Consider the following 21,722-nt stretch of genomic DNA (forward strand, 5'->3'; position numbering starts at 1 on the left):
CATGGCGAACGGGGTATAAGGCTCTAGTTTAGTAGTGTTACAGAGTATAATACGTATTTTTTAATATATTTTTTAAAAGAAACAAAACCACCGAGAAATGTTACGTGTGTTTAACAACGGGTTCGGAAAACTTTGAAAATGTTAACAACGGGTTCGGCCGAACCTGTGCGAACCCGCTGAATATCACCACTGGTTGTTGGAACGCTACAATTAAGGGGATGGAGACCATGCAATTGCAAGCCATAGCAGCGAAATCGTGATCGGACTGGAAAAAATCATCATTATTAAAAAGTAACTGTCGCCGATCACAGTGATATCGGAAAATCACCGGCTCGCACATCAGTAAAATATATGATTTTTATGCACGATTCCTTTATAAATTTTAACCGAACACTTTATTAGGACATAAAAATCTTCAATACTGTATTTCCTATGAAAATATTATGTTAAAATCTATATAAAAAGTAAACTTGGGTAATTTGATAAAAGTATCTAAATTAATATTCTGATAAGAATAAAAAATTAAAATCGCATTATTATTATTATTATATTTTTTAAAAAATAATTTTATATTTACAGAGAAATTTTTTATGGCAACGTTCGTTATCCATGTATGGGTACGTAATACGCGTGTCATTTATTTACAAACATGGAGGGATGTTGTTTTCCCTCGATGTTTGGATCGTGGTAGCTACTTTGTCCTTGAAAAATATAATCGATTCGACTTATGTCAAAATTTTAAATTAATTATATTTCCTGATCTTACATCTTCCAAAAGAAATCTAAGTAAGAATATGAGTTTGTGTAGCAGGTGTTAATGTAAGTATTGTAGGAATTTACATGTACCCACCCAAATTTAAATTAGTTTATAAATGGTAGTAGTAAATATATTTTTATTACCATTTTACAGGAATAAAGATAGCTTTTCGGGAGGAAACAAGATATATTGCTGATTTTTATGATTGCTTAGCATCCTTTTTGAAAAATATTTGCTTACAAGTTGAAAATGAACTGGAAAAGAATGTTTATATTTTAACATGATTTGAGCTGTTTACAAATATCACAGGTTTTATTTGAATTAATACATAAGAATAATTCTGATAATTATTCTTAATCAAAGCTAAAGACTATTAAATGAGTACTGCAAAATATAATAATAATAATTAAAGTTGTTTGCGGTGTTCTAGATTGATCTGAACCCATTTTTATTCCTGAAAGAGAGAGGAACAGCTAGAATAAAATAATGACAATCTGTGCTTATTAAATTTGAATCTCTGATTTAATATATATTTCACATGTTGTTATCAAGTTTCAATGAACAATAGAAAAATTAAGTTTGACAATGCTTGAGATTGAATTTAATAAATATGTGCTTATACATAAATTGCTTGGGAGATTTTTAATCTTATTTACACTTATAAATTAAATTAGAGTTTTTGATTTGAAATAAAAAATCTAATATCAAGTTTCAATGAACAATAGAAAAATTAAGTTTGACAATGCTTGAGATTGAATTTAATAAATATGTGCTTATACATAAATTGCTTGGGAGATTTTTAATCTTATTTACACTTATAAATTAAATTAGAGTTTTTGATTTGAAATAAAAAATCTAATATCAAGTTTCAATGAACAATAGAAAAATTAAGTTTGACAATGCTTGAGATTGAATTTAATAAATATGTGCTTATACATAAATTGCTTGGGAGATTTTTAATCTTACACTTATAAATTAAATTAGAGTTTTTGATTTGAAATAAAAAATCTAATTTGATTTTAACATTATCATACAAAAACTTAAAAAGATAATGTTAAATTGTTCTTTTTTTAAAGACAATTTTCAAAACATATTTGTTAAAATATGCTTTGAAAATTGGTGGTCATTTGTTTTTATAAAATTTACATTAGATTTCACATTAAATTTGTAAAACCTGTAATTAATTCAGTTTCCTTAATGAATTCAATAAAGAAAAATTAATATCATTGATTAAATTATCTTAGTGACATTAAACTTCAAATTTATAGTGTTTAATATGGTAATGCTTACATTACCATATTAAATGCAATGATCAAAGTTTAAACTATTATTTACAACTGATAATTTGAAATATTCTATGTTAAAATGGATTCAGTATAATTCATAACATTTACAATGGATTAGCTGAGGGGAAGGCATTTGTTTTCATGCAAATTATAACAATTACATGAAAATATATCAAATACAGTAGTTATATCAATGTTATTGAATTTTAACAGATTTTGGTTAATTGTCATATAATTTATTTTGATAAATTATGAAAATTTTCAAATTTGTAAGCAAATATCTTTATAAAAAATATCAAATAATACATTCTACAGTGGGCTATTAACTTATATTTTTAAGTAAATATTTTGTTTTTAATTAGATAAAAGCAAAATTTATTTGCTTTTATCTAATTAAAAACAAAGCAAAATTTTATAAATTGATTTTATAAAAATTTTATTTTTATAAAATCAATTTATACAAGTATATAAAAATATAACATGATTTAATTTTCTATTATAACAATTACCAAGCTTTAAATAATATAAAAAATTAAATTTTTATCAAAGATTAAACTATTTGAGAGAATATTTTTGAATTAATTTTGCATTGATGTCATTTATCTTTATTCCAGATTTCTAACTTATATTGTTTTGTCAAGTTAACATGATTAATTTTTAAAATAAATTTTAAAATTGATAAATAATGATAAAATTTGTATTTATCGTTTCAAATATGTAAAAATGAAACAAAAATTTTAAAAATATGTAATTCTTTCTTGTTTTATTGATGTCCTCATTATTTCATTTTAATAAACAGTTTGCAATGCTTTATGTCAGGATATTGCTATTGTTTCTTAAAGTTACAACTAGTTTAATTAGTTCATGAATATTTTAAAATATTTATTTTTAGTGCATAAAGGAGGAAATGGAATATATGAGATGTACAGTATTGAAGAATATATGACAAAAAATATTTAATTTGAAATATCTTAAGAAAGGTAAATAAAGATTTAGAACTGTATAAAAACAATTTGTATATTTTTCTATATTAGAGCACTATTAATACATCAGTATTATATAAAATTAAAAATATTGATTATTTAATATATTTTACAGTATTTGATATTCTTTTGCACTAAAAATATTATGTAAATAATTTAAGAAAACAGATTGATGACAATAAACCATTTATTAATCTTTATTATTAGTATCTTCAAATTTTCTCTAATAACATAAAAGATAAAGCACTCCTAAAATCTGGAATCAGTCAATAATAAAAGATATCTTTCACATGTTTCCAGTACTACTACTTTATTAGAATAAATGTTTTCAACCACTTTTAGGGCCTGCATCTGATTGTAATGAATACAGATTGAGTGTTTACACCAATATATCTAATGGCATTCTAGCAGTGTTTAGCATTTGAAATGTGAAATTTAAAAATTGAACAAATTTACATATTTTAAAATTGTAGCTGAGGACTTATCCAAATAAATGTAAATTTTTTATATAAATACAGGAAAATTAAAATTAAAATAAAATAAAGTAAACAAACACATCTATATTTACAAAACCAGAAACAAAATAACTAATTAATAAATGTATATTTTATAATTTAATGTAAGTTATATTTTATAATTTAAAGGTTTCATCCTATGTTTAAGTGGTTGATTGTGTGTATTGTTGCCACTGATTATCAGTTAATGAGTTGATAATGCATCTTAAACATAGGATGAAATCTTTAAATTAAAAAATATAATCTATGTTTATTAATTATTTCATTTCCAGTATTGTAAAATATAGGTGTATTTATTTATTTATTTTATTTTAATTTTAATGTATTTATATAAAAAGTTATATTTATTTGAATGTATCCTCAGCTACAATTTTCAAATTTCACATTTTAAATGCTAAATGTTCTTGGAATGCTATTAGATCAATTGGTTTAAATATTCAATTTATATTTATTACAAGTTGATGGAGGCCATAAAAGTAGCTGAAAATATTTGTTTTAATAAAGGAGTGGTGTTGGAAAATTGTGGATTCTATTATTAACATATAAAATAACAATAACAACAGCTGATAATTCCTTACAAAATTTGTTACAAAAAATTGTTTTTTGGAAATTTTTAAATATTTCAATGAACATTTAGTTGTAATAGATATTTGCAGATACTTATTTTCTGACTGATCTATTAAATTGGAAAAACTTCTTTGTTCTTTCTAGAAGAATTTCATGAAGATATTTCTTCATAGTTTAAAGATTTTACCACATTTACACTCAATAAAACATCTTTAAAAAGACTTTTTATTTTTAAGTTTAATATTTTATTAATAGAATCAGTTATATTAATTTTATTTTAAAAAATGTGCTTATTTATCATTTTTAAATTTGAAGATTACATATAAATATTAAGATACAATAGTTGAATAAACTGTGATACTTGAGCTAAATAATTTCATTTGTATTACAAAACAAAATAATAAGGTATTTGTACAAAAAAAATGAAAAATTTTTTTATAATTTTTATACCAAAAAATTTGCAAATGTTATTAAACAAGTTTTAGAGATGATTAAAATCTATAGTATGGAAAAGGATTAATACTAATAAAAATAAAAGGAATATTATTAAAATGTATTAAACATTTTTATTATTATTAAAAGATTGATTCTAACCTAATTGAACAAATAAGTTAAAGATTTTGTGTAAAGATCCTGAGATATTAAATGAAATAGATGCCAACATATGCACCTATGAAATTTTTCCGTTTGTTTTTTTCTATTTATCCTTTTTGGATTCAGGGAATCTGGAAATGTTCAGATTTTCAAAAACCCAAGAAAATCAAATTTGACACAATTTTTCAATACATTGCTGAGTTATATACATAATAAGTCAGGAAAGAGTAAAATGTAATTAATTCAGTTGGCATGCATTAAATTCCATAATAAGAATATGTTTTAGCTGAGTAATTTATATTAAATTATTTATCAACAAAATTTCAAAATATTTATATAATTTTATTTAAAGAAATGAAGGAATAGTTCTATTGTCTTTTTAGAAGTTAAACAATGAAAGAATTTAGTTTATTATAACAATTCCACCAACAAAACATTTAGATACTAAAAGGAATGTTTAAGCAGGTCAATGTCTACCAATATTACTATAAAATAAATAATTCATATATTTATGTTTTTGTGACAAATTACTTATTTTGTGTTTTTTCATCCATATATGATAATTTGTGTTATACAATATAGACAGTATTAATTTTCAAAATCAGAAATTATGTACATCATGTGTTATAAAATTATTGCCAATTCTTTGTATATAAAAAAGTTAAATATAGATTAATTAAAATGCCTCAATGTCCTTTTCTTACTAAATTATAAATTTTCGTCTATAAACAAGCATTCACTATTATCAGGACTTATTATACTGGCTTAACAGACAATACAGAGTTTCACAGAAAACAATTTTTATTTAATATTTAATATACCTGTTATATTACAGGTATATTAAATATACCTGTAATATAATTTAATTAATGAAAATTTATAATTTAGTTAAATATAGAATTTGTTGATTAGAATTCATCAGTCCAAAATGCATGTGCAATAACAAAATGTAGTTAATAAAAAATTTTTTTTCGTAATTGATAACCTTTGTATGTTGGAAGTGATGGATGAAACACTCAACCTTAATAGTTTAGGATTATAGAATGTAAAATAAGAACAATTAGAATATAGTAAGAATTTGATATTTATACAAATATAAACACCAGTTGAAACCCAGTGTATAGCAAGTAGACATCCACAACTGCCATAAATAATCAGGATATAATTTGGAAATATTAATTAAGAATTTTTTAAATTAATATTTCCAAATTATAGCCTGATTATTTACAGCAGTTTGTGTATGTCTATTTGATATTTAAATTCTAAATTAGAATAAAAATATCTGAAATTATTGTTTTTTATTTTTCTTCTAATTTACAATTATTTATAAAATGTAATTATATTTTATAAAAATTCTCATTAATATTTTATAACATTGTATTTGTTGAGATATTATTCCATACAATTACAATGTTGTCACCTATAAAAATCTTTTAGAACTAACACAGTTCAGACAGCTGGTTAAACATTTAAGTCCAATTTCAGAAGCAAAGTGTAAATCTAAATTGAAGATTTAGATCTACTTCTATCCATGCGTAAACTACAGTTTTTGATGTAGACAACAATGACAACTATTTATCCAAAGGCAAAAGCTGACATAGATAGTGATCTAAGCTTGATTTAGACTATACCTGGTTTCCATTGACAATAATCTTCATGAAAGACTTTACTATTATTGAGAATGATAACAATTTTATATTGTTGGTAATGGAAAATGAAAGATTGAATCTGTTTCACTAGCACAAAGGTTTCAAGTGTTCCTTGAAGTTGCAAAAAATTTATTATTATTCTGGAAATCTGTTAATAGAACTTTTCTGTAATATAATTTATCTAAGAACAATGATGAAGATTAGAGATAAAAAAAAAAAGATTCTCTTAAAGTATTTTGGAGTAAAACTCTTAATCAATGTTTCATCAATAGATTAACGTATAAACCATAATATGTAAGGAATAATACAATATCTCACCATTAAGGAAAAAGTATTCAAAGTGTAATCATGGATAAACAAAATAATTTATTTATTTTATTGATAAGATGTATGCTTATGAATATCCTGATAGAGTGAAGATTATCAACTCTAACTAATAAACATTTGGAAAAGACTAATTTCATTTAATGCATTTTCATTTAAAGTACGTAAAACATAAACTCAAAGAATCAAAAGTTCTCTCATAAAACAATACTAATCTGCCTTTCAGTATAAACAAGGCAAGTGAAAATTGTTATGCTCTGTTCATTCTGTAATTTTGATTTTTAATTTCATTGCCCTCTTTTTCTAACAAAAAACATCTTTTACAAGGAATATATCCATTATCTACTCATTTCCCATTATAAACTAAGTTTGCCTTTGTAACTGGAATGAAGCACTACTGTTTTAATATTATAAAAATTAAATTATGAGTAATTGGGAAAAATAATAGTAAATGTTTATTGTAATTTGCTTCTCAAAAATATTAGACTGTATAGTTAATTTTGAACAATGAAAATATAATATAGGAAAGATTATTTTTTAATTAAATGTAATTGTTTAAAGTTTAACATTTGATAAATTCAAAAATGAAAAGTTAAATTTATATTTTTACATTATTATTTAATTGTATAATCTCCTTTAATGAAAATGCTTTCAGCTAAACATAAATTTTATTAAATTAAACAGTTTTAAAAATCAGTTTATAACTTTTGAATTTAGATATTTATATCTAAATTTAAAATTTTGTCAATGAAAACTTGTTTGAAATAGTAAAATCAAATTTAAATGTTTATTGAATTTGTTTGTTTATGTTTTGTTTAAATTAAATGAGTGGAAATTTGTCATGTAACAAATTTATTAACTTTTCTGTAAGTAAAGTGTATTATACTAAAAGCAGTTTAATTTTTCATATTGGAGAATTATATACATTATTCTAGAAATAAAATTAATGTTATTCTATTAATGATATAGCATAAAATAAAAAAAAATGGAGTTTGTAGAAGATCAACAACTTCTGATAGCACAATTAAAAGAACTAGTACGTAAAAATGAAACAGAACTTCAAGCAAAAAATAAAGAATTAGAGGTATGTTAAACTTTTATTTATTTAAGAATCATTTTCATTATACAGAATTTCTAATATTGTAATAATGACATTTTTATTCATTTCATATTATTTAATTAATTTTCTATTCATTTAATAAATCAAAATCCAAAAGAAATTCACAAAAACAATTATATTTGACTCACCAAATAAACCATATCCAGTTCATAATGATGTCTATTACATATAGACGAAAACGTTCGTAAAAAGAAGTTTTCTGCTGGATTATGAACTGGATATGGTTTATTTGGTGAGTCGAATATAATTAAAACAAAAACAATTTTTAATTAATGTGAAAAAGTATAAGCTGTTTGCTTATAAGGAAAGTTAACTGTTGCTTAGTGTGAAATTTAACTAATTACAGTGAAACCTCCATTAACAGACACTCTTGAATAGCAGACACCACACCTCTACTTAATGGACATTTTACAATCCCCAGAACCTTCAAATAGGTTATCTATTATATTTACCTCTAAATACAGTCGATCCCCCTATAACACTGTTGATTTTTCCGTTTTATATGAATTCCATGTTGCACGAGTCACTTAGATTTTACAAATGCGTGTGCCTGGCTGTGAACAGCTCACATATTTGTAAAATATAAGTGACTCGTACAACATGGAATTCATATAAAACGGAAAAATCAACAGTGTTATAGGGGGGTCGACTGTAGTGGACACTCTAAATCAGTGTTTCTTAACAGGGGGCTGCAGCCCCCTGGGGGTCCATAAGAACTTTGCCGGGGACTGCCAAATTATGCAAAATTGAGGCTATGAAAATGAAATTACAAAGATGGATCCAAAGAATAGATTCAAATATATATGAAATGTATTCATTCTATTCACAATTAATCTCTGATTCAAAATTTCAATTTGAGAAACAAAATGTAAATTCCTTAATTAAATGTCACCTTTTAAAATTAATTGATAAATTTGATAAATATTTTCCTAATGATGAAGTTCACATTACAAGACTATGGATTCAAGATCCATACAACAATTATAAAAATACTAATTTATCATCAGCTGATGAAGATACATTATTGGAATTAATAAATAATTGTAATTTGAGATCTGTTTTCTAAACTAAAAGTGTGTCCCAATTTTGGATATAAATTTGTGCAGAATATCCTCTTTTGTTTTCAGCAGAAATGCAAAATTTGCTGCCTTTCGCTAGTATACATATTTGTGTGAAAGAGGGTTCTCAACTATGGTGGATATAAAAACAAAAAAATGCAATCTATTGCGATTAGATGTCTGCATGAGGATAGCATTACAAACAATTGAACCAAGAATTAACAAATTAGTTGAGGATATTCAGCAGCAGAAATCTCATTAAATTATTTTTGAATATTTTTTGTGTTTTCTATGAATTTTTAAATGTTTCTTATTTTATTTTTTATTCAAATTAATGAGTTTTTATGTTTAATTGTGAAGTTTGAATATTATTTAAATAGATAATGAAATAATAAAGTTATGTTTTACATTTATTGTATAAAAAAATAAAGCAATAATAAAAAAATCAATTTATTATAGATAATTTAACAAATATAAATTATTATTAAAAAAAATGGGAGTCACAAAAAATTATGAAATATTTGGTGGGCCGTGAGTATAAAAAGGTTAAGAACCACTGCTCTAAATAACAGACACCATCGTCCATAACCAGTCTCAAGAAAACGTATAGTCCTGCCTTCAATATTCTGAAAGAATTAATTACATACAAAATATTTAAAACAAAACAAATAATTGGTTGAAATACTATTTCAGACAACAAATTTTGATTATTGGTGTTAAATAAAGACTATCTTTAAACAGGAATAGGGGAGGAGGGTGGCCAGAGCAAGTTATAAGAAGTTAAACAATATTCTTTATCTGTTAGAGAAGTTTAATCTGGTTAAGTTGTCAAACACCATTTATCGTTATACGTATTAATGTTACTAAACTTATGTCTTATTGTTGGAATTAAGTTTATGATATCAAAATACTATAAACTGTTATGAATATATTTCCTGCCCCTTGAAATGGATAGCAACTTGACTTCATAACTTGACATTCAAACAAGATTCAATTAAGACTGAATCAGTTCTTAGACTGAAATTTATAACATATATATTTAAATCTAATAATTTATTTACATGAAAATGTAAAGAAGAAATTATTAAGATGTCTTAACAATGTTTTCTAAGGAAGTATTTTATGTGCTGACATAGAACAGACATAAAAATACAGATATATATTAATACATGAACAGCACATAAACAAAGTAACAATGTTTTCTGTAGCTGTGCCTTGACATTGGTCCAGCATAGCACTAAGCACCACTATAAATTGAGTAGGATACAATTTACCAATACCATAATAATAATCTATATGTATATATATAAATGAGAATGTTGTTTGTTTGCTTGCTATACACTCCTAGGCCATTTGACCACTTGCTGTGAAACTTGGCAGTTATATTTACATACTCCTAACTTAGATAATGTACATTCCACCCCAAAAATTTAATAGATATTTTGGTATCTATTGAATTTCTGTAAATCAATTAATTTCTATGCACATTCAATTTGCTGATTACATATAGCACCATCTATTGGCAAAAAATTTAATAAATCATAAACTAAATATAATTCTTACAAAAAAAGATATAATTTTAAGAAAATATATATTATATTCATTTAATTACTGTGACATGTAGCATAATAGCATTTGCCACTTGGATTTTTTCATTTCTGAATGATACTTTCTTCATAAGTGCCTTCTAGTAGCTGAATGGATAAAACCACCAAATATCAGTAGTTAGTTTGTCATGGGTTTGGGCATGACCAATGGGCTGGCAATGTGCAGTTTTCTGGACTTTCTTCCTGTTAGTAACACCTAAATAGTGGGCCAGCTTTACATAAAAATCTTCCCATGATGCATTCTCCTTAACAGATTGCTCAGGTGTCTCATTGCTGTAACCAAATAAACCAAATTAATTTGATTATTTATTGTGACATTGTCACAATGCCAGGCTGCAATTTTTCATCTAAATGTTTTCAATTCTTTTAGTGATGTCTTGCCTCTGCACATCATACTTTTTCTGTTAGCAATAGAGTTGTGTCAGTTTAATCTAACTCTATTTGTGGGAACTTTTGAATTGAAGTAATGTGACTTCTGGTCTAAACTGGAAGTTCATATATAGTTAATATGGACAAGAAGTTCAGATTAACTATATAAGCATTAACTATATATTTTATGTTTCAGAACATAAAAGCTTTTTTTGAAAGAAGTATAAATTTGAACCAGATTGATCAACCGATATGTTAAACTCCTGCCCTAAGCTTTCCATATTTGGTCATGATTTTCAGCTATCTAACTCCTTTCTCAAGATTAAAGAAGGACAGACAGTCAGAGGGAGGACAGTGGAAATTTATAGGTCTACAGTTTTTTCAAATTGCAGTCTAATAATTTTTCTATAAATGTGATATTTATGAGAACATACTTTCCAAGTAATTTATAGTCTGTTGTAAAAATATAAACATGAGCAATGTGAGTAATGTCATTTTTAAATATAGTTAATTTTTAAAAAATCAATTAAAATGTGAACAATAGATGACACTAGATCAGTGTCACTGCTTCTATGTCACCAATTGTGTCAACAACTCACTTTTATGTATATAATTATATTATACAGTAATACCTCGACTTATGCTACCCCAACTTATGTGAACCCGGAGTTACGCAATTTTCAAATTTTGTCGATTCGTCTTTTGTTTGAGCGCCACGCAACTCTTGATTACTCACTCCCCCCAAACTATTGTTTAGCTTACATATTCAGATGTGTCGTGTGGAATTGACACATAGCTCCAATTTATTTTGTGTTATTTATTTCTGTGTTTGTTATATCTACGGAGACTTGAGAGACTCTATGTGGTGATTTCTTGCAACCATGAATGAATCAAAAGACAAGATAAGATTAACGAGAACATTTATTAGCTTACATACATTCAACTTGGATTTTACACAAATTGCGAAATTATACCCCAACTTATGCGAATTCAACTTACACAATTATTGCTTGGTCCCACCTATCGTGTAAGTTCAGGGTATTACTGTATGTAACTAGATTAGAGTCCAGATGAGAGAATGTTTCACACATTCACTGCCTGTATAAAAACTGATTTTCCTATCAATATGTAAAATTAAAAAAATATTTTTTTTAAAATCATAATACATATGTTAAAAGTGTCTAAGGAATTTTTTTACATTTTATAAAGTAAGATGTGATACTTGGTTTGTACTGATAAAGAATTAATATACAGAGTACTTTGAAATGTATACAGAGTTTGAAGTATATAATAAATGTTAAAAACAAACTTTCTTTTTTAAAAACAAAGAATAAAATTTTCCTGAGTGATAATATAATCAATCTTAGAAAGCACATGAGCATCCTTAGCATATTGAACATAGCAGTATAAAATGCTTCAAGATGTCTTCAGCAGTGAATATGTTAAGTTGTACTTTGACTGGCCAAATGGCTGAGGCAGTTAAGACATCAACCTACAACTCTGGGAACCTGGAATTGAATCTGGGCTAGTGAAGAATTCCAGAAATTTTTCATTGGTGATCTATTCCAGATATGTTAGGCCCTATCTCTTGGTATAGAAAAAAGACATTTGAGGAGAACTTTAGCTATAATGTAGACAAGATTTTTTATAATTACAATTTTTATAGTTATATGAAATTGCTTACACTATCTTTAAATAAAAAAGATATTTCAAGTTTATATTTTATTTATTTGATGTAATTATTTATTATTAAAACAAAATTTTTTATATATATTTAGTTAATTATAAAGAGTTATTAAAGAAATATCTGAGAGATGTTTTGATTTTTCATATTAATATAAAAAGTTAATTTAATTTTTGTTTTAGGAATTTTTTAAAATTTTATTTTGTTTTAATCTTTATGATGATAAAATTCAATTATTCATTTAGGATTCACATTCAAAATATCAGAAACTCAAATTACAGTCAAAAGCTAAAATAGCTCAATTAACTAATCAGTTAAAAGAAAGAAATAAGATTAGTTCTGTTGAGGTAAGTGTAGAAATCTTATGTTACTAATAGTTTTAATAATTTTTTTATTTTTTATATCTGAATTTCTTTAGAATTTTATAATGTATTATTATTCGTCCTGGCATTTTGTAATTAATTATTTTAATGTTTAATTGTAAATTAAATCTTGAGTGTACCACTGACTCTAATTTACAGCTCTCAGAGTATATTTATTCAGCCTCATAGCTTATTCACTAACATATTTTATCATCAGCATTTGAACTAGTTCAAAGCATTGAAAAGTCAGCTAGGATTAATAGACCTTGTTGGAAATGATTTTTATGGAACTTATTCAAAGAAAGAAGTTTGTGAAATTTTTACAAATTTCTGCTAGAAAAAAATTTTAAAAGTATTAAGAAGTTTGCATGAGGGATAGTTTCTATTTTTGTTTCTTTTGGAACAAATCTTTTGAAAAATGAAATATATAAAAGCAAAATATTACACAACACTGAAATATCTAAAGAGATTTTAATATTGAGTACAGGTATACCTCGACTTACGTCGTTTCGAGTTACGTCGTACCCGATTATACGTCGTTTGTCAAAAAAGTATACGAAAAAATAAAAATCAAGTTTAAGTCATTTTATTCGACTTTACGTCCATCCGCCACAAATATTGAAGTCGTAATATCACTAGAAAAGCGTTTAAAGCACATAAAATCATATTAAAATATACACATTTACAAGTATGTACTGTATTTACAGCACAGTACATGCATTCGTAAATTTAGATTACTTTTTTCTGTACTCTATTAAAAACTAAAATTTATTTGTTTGTAAGCTTAAAATAGATTCTTATTGACCATATATAATAATGCATTAATAAATAAAATACAGAACTGGGAATAGTAATTTATAGTTTAGCCTAGTGACAAGTAGATTCGGAGACAAGTAAATTCGACTTACGTCGTTTTTTGACTTAAGTTGTTTTCCTGGAACCAATTACTGACGTAAGGTGAGGTATACCTGCACCACTAAATTTTTTCCCCAATTTTGATGACATTGTTTTGAAAAAACAGTCAAAAATTTCACATTGACTTATGTCTATTGTAATTCAGAAAAAAAAGCCTTAATCTTTGATATATTTTTCATGTATGGCTTCCAGACTTGTCTTTTACATTTCATATGACCCTTCTCAGGAAACCATTGATTTAAACAATGCATCAAATTTTCTAAACTTTTATATTTTATTCATTTTTAAAGATATGTGTTTAAACAAAAATTTAATAATTGAGTTTTATAAAAGAAATTTTTTATTTGCATTTTGTGTATTTAAATAATATAAATATATAAATTATAGTTTGGTTAAATATGAGAATAATGAAAGCTAATTAACAATATAAATTAAGCATTTTTTCTCCTTCAAGGAAACTTCAGCTGAAACAACATCAGATACCATAGAAAATAATGAACAAAGTCAAAGAGGAAAAGTTATAATGTTAAAAAAACAATTGGAAGATGTAAAACAAGCATTTGATAAAACAGAAAAAGAATTAATAGCTGATAAAACTACTTTGGAGAATCAGTTAAGAAACCTTGAAGTTCAGTTAGAAGATAAAGAGAATATTATCAAATCTTTGAAGAGTGAATTAAAATCTACTAATTCTGAAGGAAATTATAAGGTTGATATTCAAGAATTATTTTAAAACTTTGTTTTGATATCATCTTACTTTTTATTTTTTCATTTAACCAAGATAACACTTTATATTTCATAATTTCAAATTTTTATTTGACATTGTTTTGTTTAAAAATTATAATCTTCAATGATGCTTAAGTGCAGAAGGATGATAAAATTATCATCCTTCTTCACTTAAGATGTATTTTATATATTACTGAGTAAGGTAGATATTTCTAGTAATTTTTTTTCAAATTTATTGAATTTAGATCAATATTTAATATTATGCTATTGATACAAAGCTAATAAATTTATTTCTGAGTAAGACTTCAAAAAATTGTTTTAATATCTAGTATTAATAAATGATATTTTTACAACTGATTATTACCATATTTCTGTGCAAATAAGAACATTCTCTTATATGTGAACATTGCTTGTTTTTGAATTTTTGAAATACATATTGCTTTGCTTATAAAAGCATATCTCACATGTAAGGCATGCTCTTACTATGTATGTTAGTTTTTGCTTACAAAAACATTGCATTAATGTGTCAATGCAAATTACATGTAAATACACTGATATGGTAACTTTCAATGACATCTCTGTGGTAACCATTATTAAAAATAAAAATTTTAAATAAAAAAATGACAGTGAAACTAACATTTATATGTGATTTCCAGCAAATAACTTTAATGATCTAACATTTTCAGCCACAATTTAGAGGCCCTCATCAGGAAATAAAACAAAAAACCAAAAAACAGTTCTGTTGTTTGACAGAGAATACCATTGCATTTGAAATAGAAATTTCAAATATTCAAAAAGATGTTGTTGCGGTATCCTCGGCGAACGAGACGCGCTAGGCGTAATGAGCATGTTGGAACGCCGGCTTGAAGACCCGTAAATAAAAACCTTATTACCTAAGAAATAGAGCTGATGTTTGATACATATTGTGATGCAGAGTTTAAAGTGTAAAAATACAAATAAACAAAAGGCATGATATTAAATAATAAAGTTAAAAACATTAAATTCTGTGTGAATCTATAAAATATTTCCATGCTTGCAGTACTGTAATGTCATCAGAGTTAATGCAACATCCTTTTTTTTTTTTTTTTTTCAGAAATGTAGATTTCTAAAGCCTCCAAGTCATGTCACTCAAATATCCTGTGTAAAAGTGTAGTTTCATCCCAGCAAGGGGGAACTTCACTTTTGGTTGCAAAATGGGCAAGCATTGTGTTGAAATTCCCCTTGGTTATGTTGTATTTGTGGTCATATTATGGCTTGCAGGGATCTGTAGATTGTATGTACGATATTTGCGTGTTAAATCATCCATCTTGGACTGTGAATGTGATGATGCAAGAGCACCAGGTGTATCCTGGCGCTTTTGCGTCATTTGTGATATTTTTTGTGTTAGATAAGAGGCAGAAAACATTAGGTTTTCTATTATATGCTAACACAGGCATGGCCAACATATGGTCCGTCTAATGAATGTATGTGGCCCACAAAATCAATCTTTCAATATTAACTACTCAAGTCTGAATAGCTCGATGAAAAATTTTTTTGACTCCTAAAAAAAAAAAAGGTCAATAACTCACTGTGCATTTAGCATGATAATGTGAAAAATGTATCTGTAATCTCTATCCACAATTTAGTCTCTATGGGTGACACCACAATGAGATCTCACACCACCTCAAATCTTCCTAGGGCAGCCTCTGGTTCACCCCGTGGAAAAAGTTTTCTTTCCAATTCAGCCCAGGAGCAAAAACTGTTGGCCACCCCTGTACTTAACACCAAATTTAGTTTCACTGTTGTATGGTTCCAGTTTTGCTGTGTACTGTTATTTAAAAAAAATAACTTCAATACTATAACTGATTGGTCAAGCTGATCTGATTGCACATAGCACACTCCACAAAAGCAAATCAAATATTAATTTTGTTTAAAATAAATTTTATAAATTCTTGGAATCAAGTAGTTGTTCAGAAGAATTTTCACTGAGTATACAGTAAGCCAGTAAGGAATGTGGTTTATAGACATAAATGTTTAAATATTATGTTCTAAACCATTAGTTAAACCAACGTAATATTTAAACATGAAAGAATTCTATTCAAAGTGTTTGATCCTGACGATGGCCACACAGATGGTCGAAAGTGTTAGATAAAATAAAAAATAGTTGCTGGAATAGGTTTTTTGTCTTTAATTTGCAATAATTCAGTTAAAGCTCAATATATGAAATAAAAGCATTGAATGTGAAGAAATTTTATCATTTATACAAAGACTTCAATTGACTTATTTCAATTCTAAGAAGAAATACAAGTCTGCAAAGAGTTTTTACAGGTAAAGTCATTGTGCATGCACAATAAATGGATTGAATTGAACATAACACTTAGGTAATGAAAGTGAAGTCATTGCACATGCGTGTGGCAATCTGACAGATGGACAAATGTCCTAACATAAGCACTTCATCACTTTTTTTAAAACTCTTTCCACCCTGTGGGCACTAAGAGGGTCTATTTTTGCAAGCCCGTTATGGGTTCAGCCAGGCCCACAATGGGGCAACTGGGTGGTGAGGGACGAAGCCTGACATATCCGAATGGACCACCCCCTGAAAAGTTTCTGGGGATTATTTGACCAATCTGGATTCGATCCTGGGTCCCCCAGAGCAGTAAGGGCTGAAACCTTGACTGCTCGGCTATCAGGCTGCTATTACTTCACCACTAGTGGAGCATGCTAAAAATTGAAAAAATAATGTGTTTTTAGTAGATAGTAGCTAAAAAACTACTTTGCAGAATATAGTGCCAATTTTGCTCTGTGTATAAGTACTTGCTCTTATATAGATGAACCTCAATACACTTAAACTTTACATCACTTTGGCTTAGATTCTTATACTTTCAGCATATCAACATATGTTTCAGGAGATGCTGAATTTTGTACATAGTTATTACCAAGTAACTTGGAGAAATGACAGGTTGTCTTTGGACACAAGTTGTAAAATGTATTGAGGTTGAGTTCAATTTTTGAGCATTTGTTATGAATGTAACACATGTATCATTAATTATTATTGTTGTATGTGAACAACTTACAAATAGCTGTATTTCAAAAACTCCTAAGAATAATACTCATGTTTGTATAAAGATTTTGTTTACAATGATCTATATTATCATTCCCAACTTATTTCCCTCTCCACTTGACTTGCCCTATATATGCCAGTTCAGTTTTGTTCCATCTATAAGAGCATGTTCTTACATGTACAGCAATATGATATGCATAAAAATTTATTAATTTGAAGAAACTTAAATTCCAGATTACACTAGATGAATATAAAATAGAATTTTGTTTGATTGGAAAAATGCAATATTTATCAGTCAGTGATCAATTTATCATATTTAATCTTTTATTCTTATGCAGATGTTTTACTATGTAAAAAATACCAAATAATTTATAATTAGAATTATTTCATTACTAAAATTTATTATTTAATGGATTGTATTCATAAAAAAACTATATTTTGATATAGATGTTTTATGATTTTATTTTGTATTACATTGTGTAATCATTCAGTGCATTTTGATGATTTCATGGATAATGAAGATAGTAAGATTAAATATAAAAATACTTTTTCTTCAATATTGTATTTATCTTGTTATTGTTGAATGCATGTTTTAATAATGCAAATATATTTATATTGTATTTCTTGCTTATATTTATTGTTTTTATGAATTTTTTGATTAAGAATATTAATCAAAGATTTCTTAATTTTTTTTTGTTTGTTGGAAAATAGAATAGATAGCTACTGATAATCTTTTTGTTGTTATTTTTTTAAAAATTACATTATTTGTTTTATTTATTATTCAGCAGGATACATACAATGTGCAAGAACTATATGCTCAAATGGTATACAAAGACTCCAAAATTATGGAATTAAATGATTTGATTTCGGAGAAAGAACGAACGATAATAGATTTACAAGAACATATTAAAGAAAAGAATGAAGTATTGAAAACTCGTAATCAAGCAATACAGGTACTGTGTATTTTTGCATATAGTTTTAACAATATTTTAAAAAATCTGGAACAATTCTAATTTAATACCAATATATTTTTGTGATGATCTGTTTACACAAAGACTAATCTGTTTTAATTTTGTTGGTTTAAATAAATATTTTGTAATACATCTTATTTTAAGTAGTCATACCTTTTTTGATCATTACAAGGCATATTCAATAGAATACTGAAAAAGTGCGTTGAAAGTTGGAAGGATGATCAATAGCTTAGTAATTTCCAAGTCACAGCAACTGGCAACAGACTAATAGAATAGTGTCACCTCTCCAGCAGTGCATGATGCTGTGTTGCTGTGTTGTCTGATTTTTGACAAAAACCAATCAACATCCACTGGCAAATGCAGGTACAGTAAGGAGACAACTATATGAATTGTACACAAGTGTACAAGTAGAGTTATAAGGTTCTGAAAGCATCCACAGTTCTATGGAAGATTCTCCTTGGCATTCATTGCAGTCCCAGCCATTGAGAATCTTCCTCAGAACTGTGGCTGATTTTAGAATCTTAGAACTGTACTCATACACTTTAGTGCAATTCATGTAGTTGTCTGTTATATAAATGTCTAGTAGGACAGATCTTATTAATAGGACTTATTGTACTGGTTCAGTTTCTGCAATTGAGAAAAACTTATTCAGAGAAAACAAACAATTGTTATTGTTCACCTGGTATTTTCACCTGTACACACTTTATCTGTGTTTCAGACCTTCAGGTCCCTTCCTCTTCAGCAGGTTTACAAAAACACAGTGCTAAAAATAAAATTTATAAAAATTTACAATAATACAATATGTTAAAAGTACCTGATAGTAATATATAGATTTTTGCATAACTTACAATTTCTCTTTTGTTAATTACTTTGATATGTAAATACACAGAAGAATTCCTATTATAATATCACAATACCTGTATAAAGTTAAAACACGCATTTATAAAATTATAATATATAAAATGTTTAAAAGTATTTTTTACTCACATAACTGTGCCTGTAATGTCAAACGATGAATAACATTTTTACTTAGCTCACTTTATGAACATTCCAGTCTATTACTCCTGTTATTAAATTGGAATTATACTACACTGGGTTAAAGTAAACAATAAACAAATGTACTGGGAACCTGTTGTTGGTGTGCTTCTCGGAAAAAAAAATTCTTTTATGCCTGGTTATGAACATTTTCAAACTTGAAAGTTCTTCTTCAGGTAACTGACGACTGTTAAGCGAATGCAATTCAAATTCTAGTCAAATTGGAATATCATTCAGAATTATCACGTGGATTGATGACGTCATTCACGCATGCGCCCCTTTGCTGGTTGTAAATTATCATAAGTTTTTGTCTATGAGCGCCTGACATGCAGTTGACAGGGTGATTTCATCTTTGTGGTTAATGCAATTATCATCTTTTAGTGTAGCCATACAGATGTAAATGGCCTCTAGCCATCTAAGATGGTGTATGTATTTTGTAGTGCGGATCACCTTGGCCTGGTTGAACAATGGCTCTACTTCCATATCTGAAGCATAGATGGCTGGAGCGGTGGTTTGCCTCGCATGTAGAATATCAGCTGTGTGCTCTTTAATTCTCACTTCTAGAGAGTACTTTGTGGATCCTACGTAGATCAGGCTTCTGTCCCATCTATGGTCCATAATCGAGATGGTGTATACCCCTGACATAGATGGCTAGAGGTCATTTACATCTGTATGGCTACACTAAAAGATGATAATTGCATTAACCACAAAGATGAAATCACCCTGTCAACTGCTTGTCAGGCGCTCATAGACAAAAACTTATGATAATTTACAACCGGCAGAGGGGCGCATGTGTGAATGACGTCATCGATCCACGCGATATAATTCTGAATGATATTCCAATTCGACTTAAATTTGAATTGCATTCGCTTAACAGTCGTCAGTTACCTGAAGAAGAACTTTCAAGTTCGAAAACGTTCGTAACGCTCTGTTTTTTTCCAAGAAGCACACTGGCAACAGGTTCCCGGTACGTTTGTTTATTGTTTACTCCTGTTATTGATAATACTGTTCCATGATTGGTGGATTCTCAATCCAAGTTATTTTTTATTCTATTGTTTTGTCTTTTTATGTAAATATGTTTGTATAATTGTTTTTTAAAATTATATCTTCCCTTTTCCTTTATTTTTATTGTATCCGATGCTATTTCACATCCTTCTTTATTACAATGTTCTGCTACTGCAGAATTTGCATAATTTCCTTTTATAACTCTGATATGTTCCTTTATATGTATTTTTAATTCTCTTTTTGTTTCTCTTATATAGGTTCTTCTTTGTCCACAACTGCAATCAAATGAATATATTACCTTTTCTTCTGTTGTTTCTGTTTTTTATTCGTAAATATTTTTTGGTTCAGTCTATTTTTTCTGGTATTAAGTTTATTTTATTAGCCAATATTTTCTTAACTCTTTCAAATAATGTTGGTATATACATTAATTTTACAAAATTTTTTTATTTATAAAATTGTTTTTCCCCTGTATATCAATAGCTATTTTCTGTATTAGTGTCTTCAGGTAATCATTTAATATGAACACTTTTACTATTTGTTCTATTTCCGTTTTTGATTTTCTAATTCACTTGTCCTATTTTTTATTTTATCTATATACATTTTAAATATATTAAATTTCATAGTTATAGGTACATTTGACTTATAATTGAAGACTAAGGTATCTAAGGTCCTCAGTTATAAGTCAAATGTATACCTTGCAGTGTTGCCAAAAATTGGACAACTTCTTGCTTCATGCATTGCTAGAGAGAAGCCACCATTTTATCAGTCTATTATCTTATGTTCTCATACATCAACAGTGTTGGCAGTCACAGTTAGTGTTGCTTCTGATTTGGAGGTTTTGTGTTCCAAAATTACTATGCCATTACTTATCCTCCTAAGTTTTAATGACACTTTTCTGATTTTCTATTGAATATACGTTCAATTAAATATTATTAAAGAAAACATATTTTATTCTAAATCAGTGATTCTTGAACAAAAACATATTATTGATTGGTAACTTTCCCATGCATTTTATTAAGGAATTGTATTAGTTTTTACATACAACTGTAATCAGTAAAATATAAATGAAATTTGACTTACAACTTCTCAGCTATGTGAAGTTACAGCAGTTGTCCCATAAAGTATTCATAGTAGCCATATTGGCAAACACAAGAT

At 26.9% G+C, this 21,722-nt stretch overlaps 1 protein-coding gene across 1 annotated transcript in view; it reads left to right on the top strand.

Annotated features, from left to right (window-relative positions):
• Nucleotides 1-615: 615 nt before the first annotated feature.
• Nucleotides 616-21,722, top strand: part of LOC111625877 (227 kDa spindle- and centromere-associated protein-like) — a 45,477-nt gene continuing 24,370 nt past the window's right edge. The window contains exons 1-6 of the mRNA XM_023369127.1: nucleotides 616-819; nucleotides 2,936-3,023; nucleotides 7,645-7,759; nucleotides 12,759-12,860; nucleotides 14,245-14,499; nucleotides 18,342-18,509. Coding sequence (XP_023224895.1) covers nucleotides 7,661-7,759; nucleotides 12,759-12,860; nucleotides 14,245-14,499; nucleotides 18,342-18,509 — 624 coding nt within the window. The 5' untranslated portion in view covers nucleotides 616-819; nucleotides 2,936-3,023; nucleotides 7,645-7,660. The remainder of the gene's footprint in view (nucleotides 820-2,935; nucleotides 3,024-7,644; nucleotides 7,760-12,758; nucleotides 12,861-14,244; nucleotides 14,500-18,341; nucleotides 18,510-21,722) is intronic.

The sequence above is a fragment of the Centruroides sculpturatus genome, unplaced genomic scaffold, assembly GCF_000671375.1.
Source record: "Centruroides sculpturatus isolate CEXI.00-Female unplaced genomic scaffold, Cexi_2.0 scaffold333, whole genome shotgun sequence".
Taxonomy (NCBI): domain Eukaryota; kingdom Metazoa; phylum Arthropoda; class Arachnida; order Scorpiones; family Buthidae; genus Centruroides; species Centruroides sculpturatus.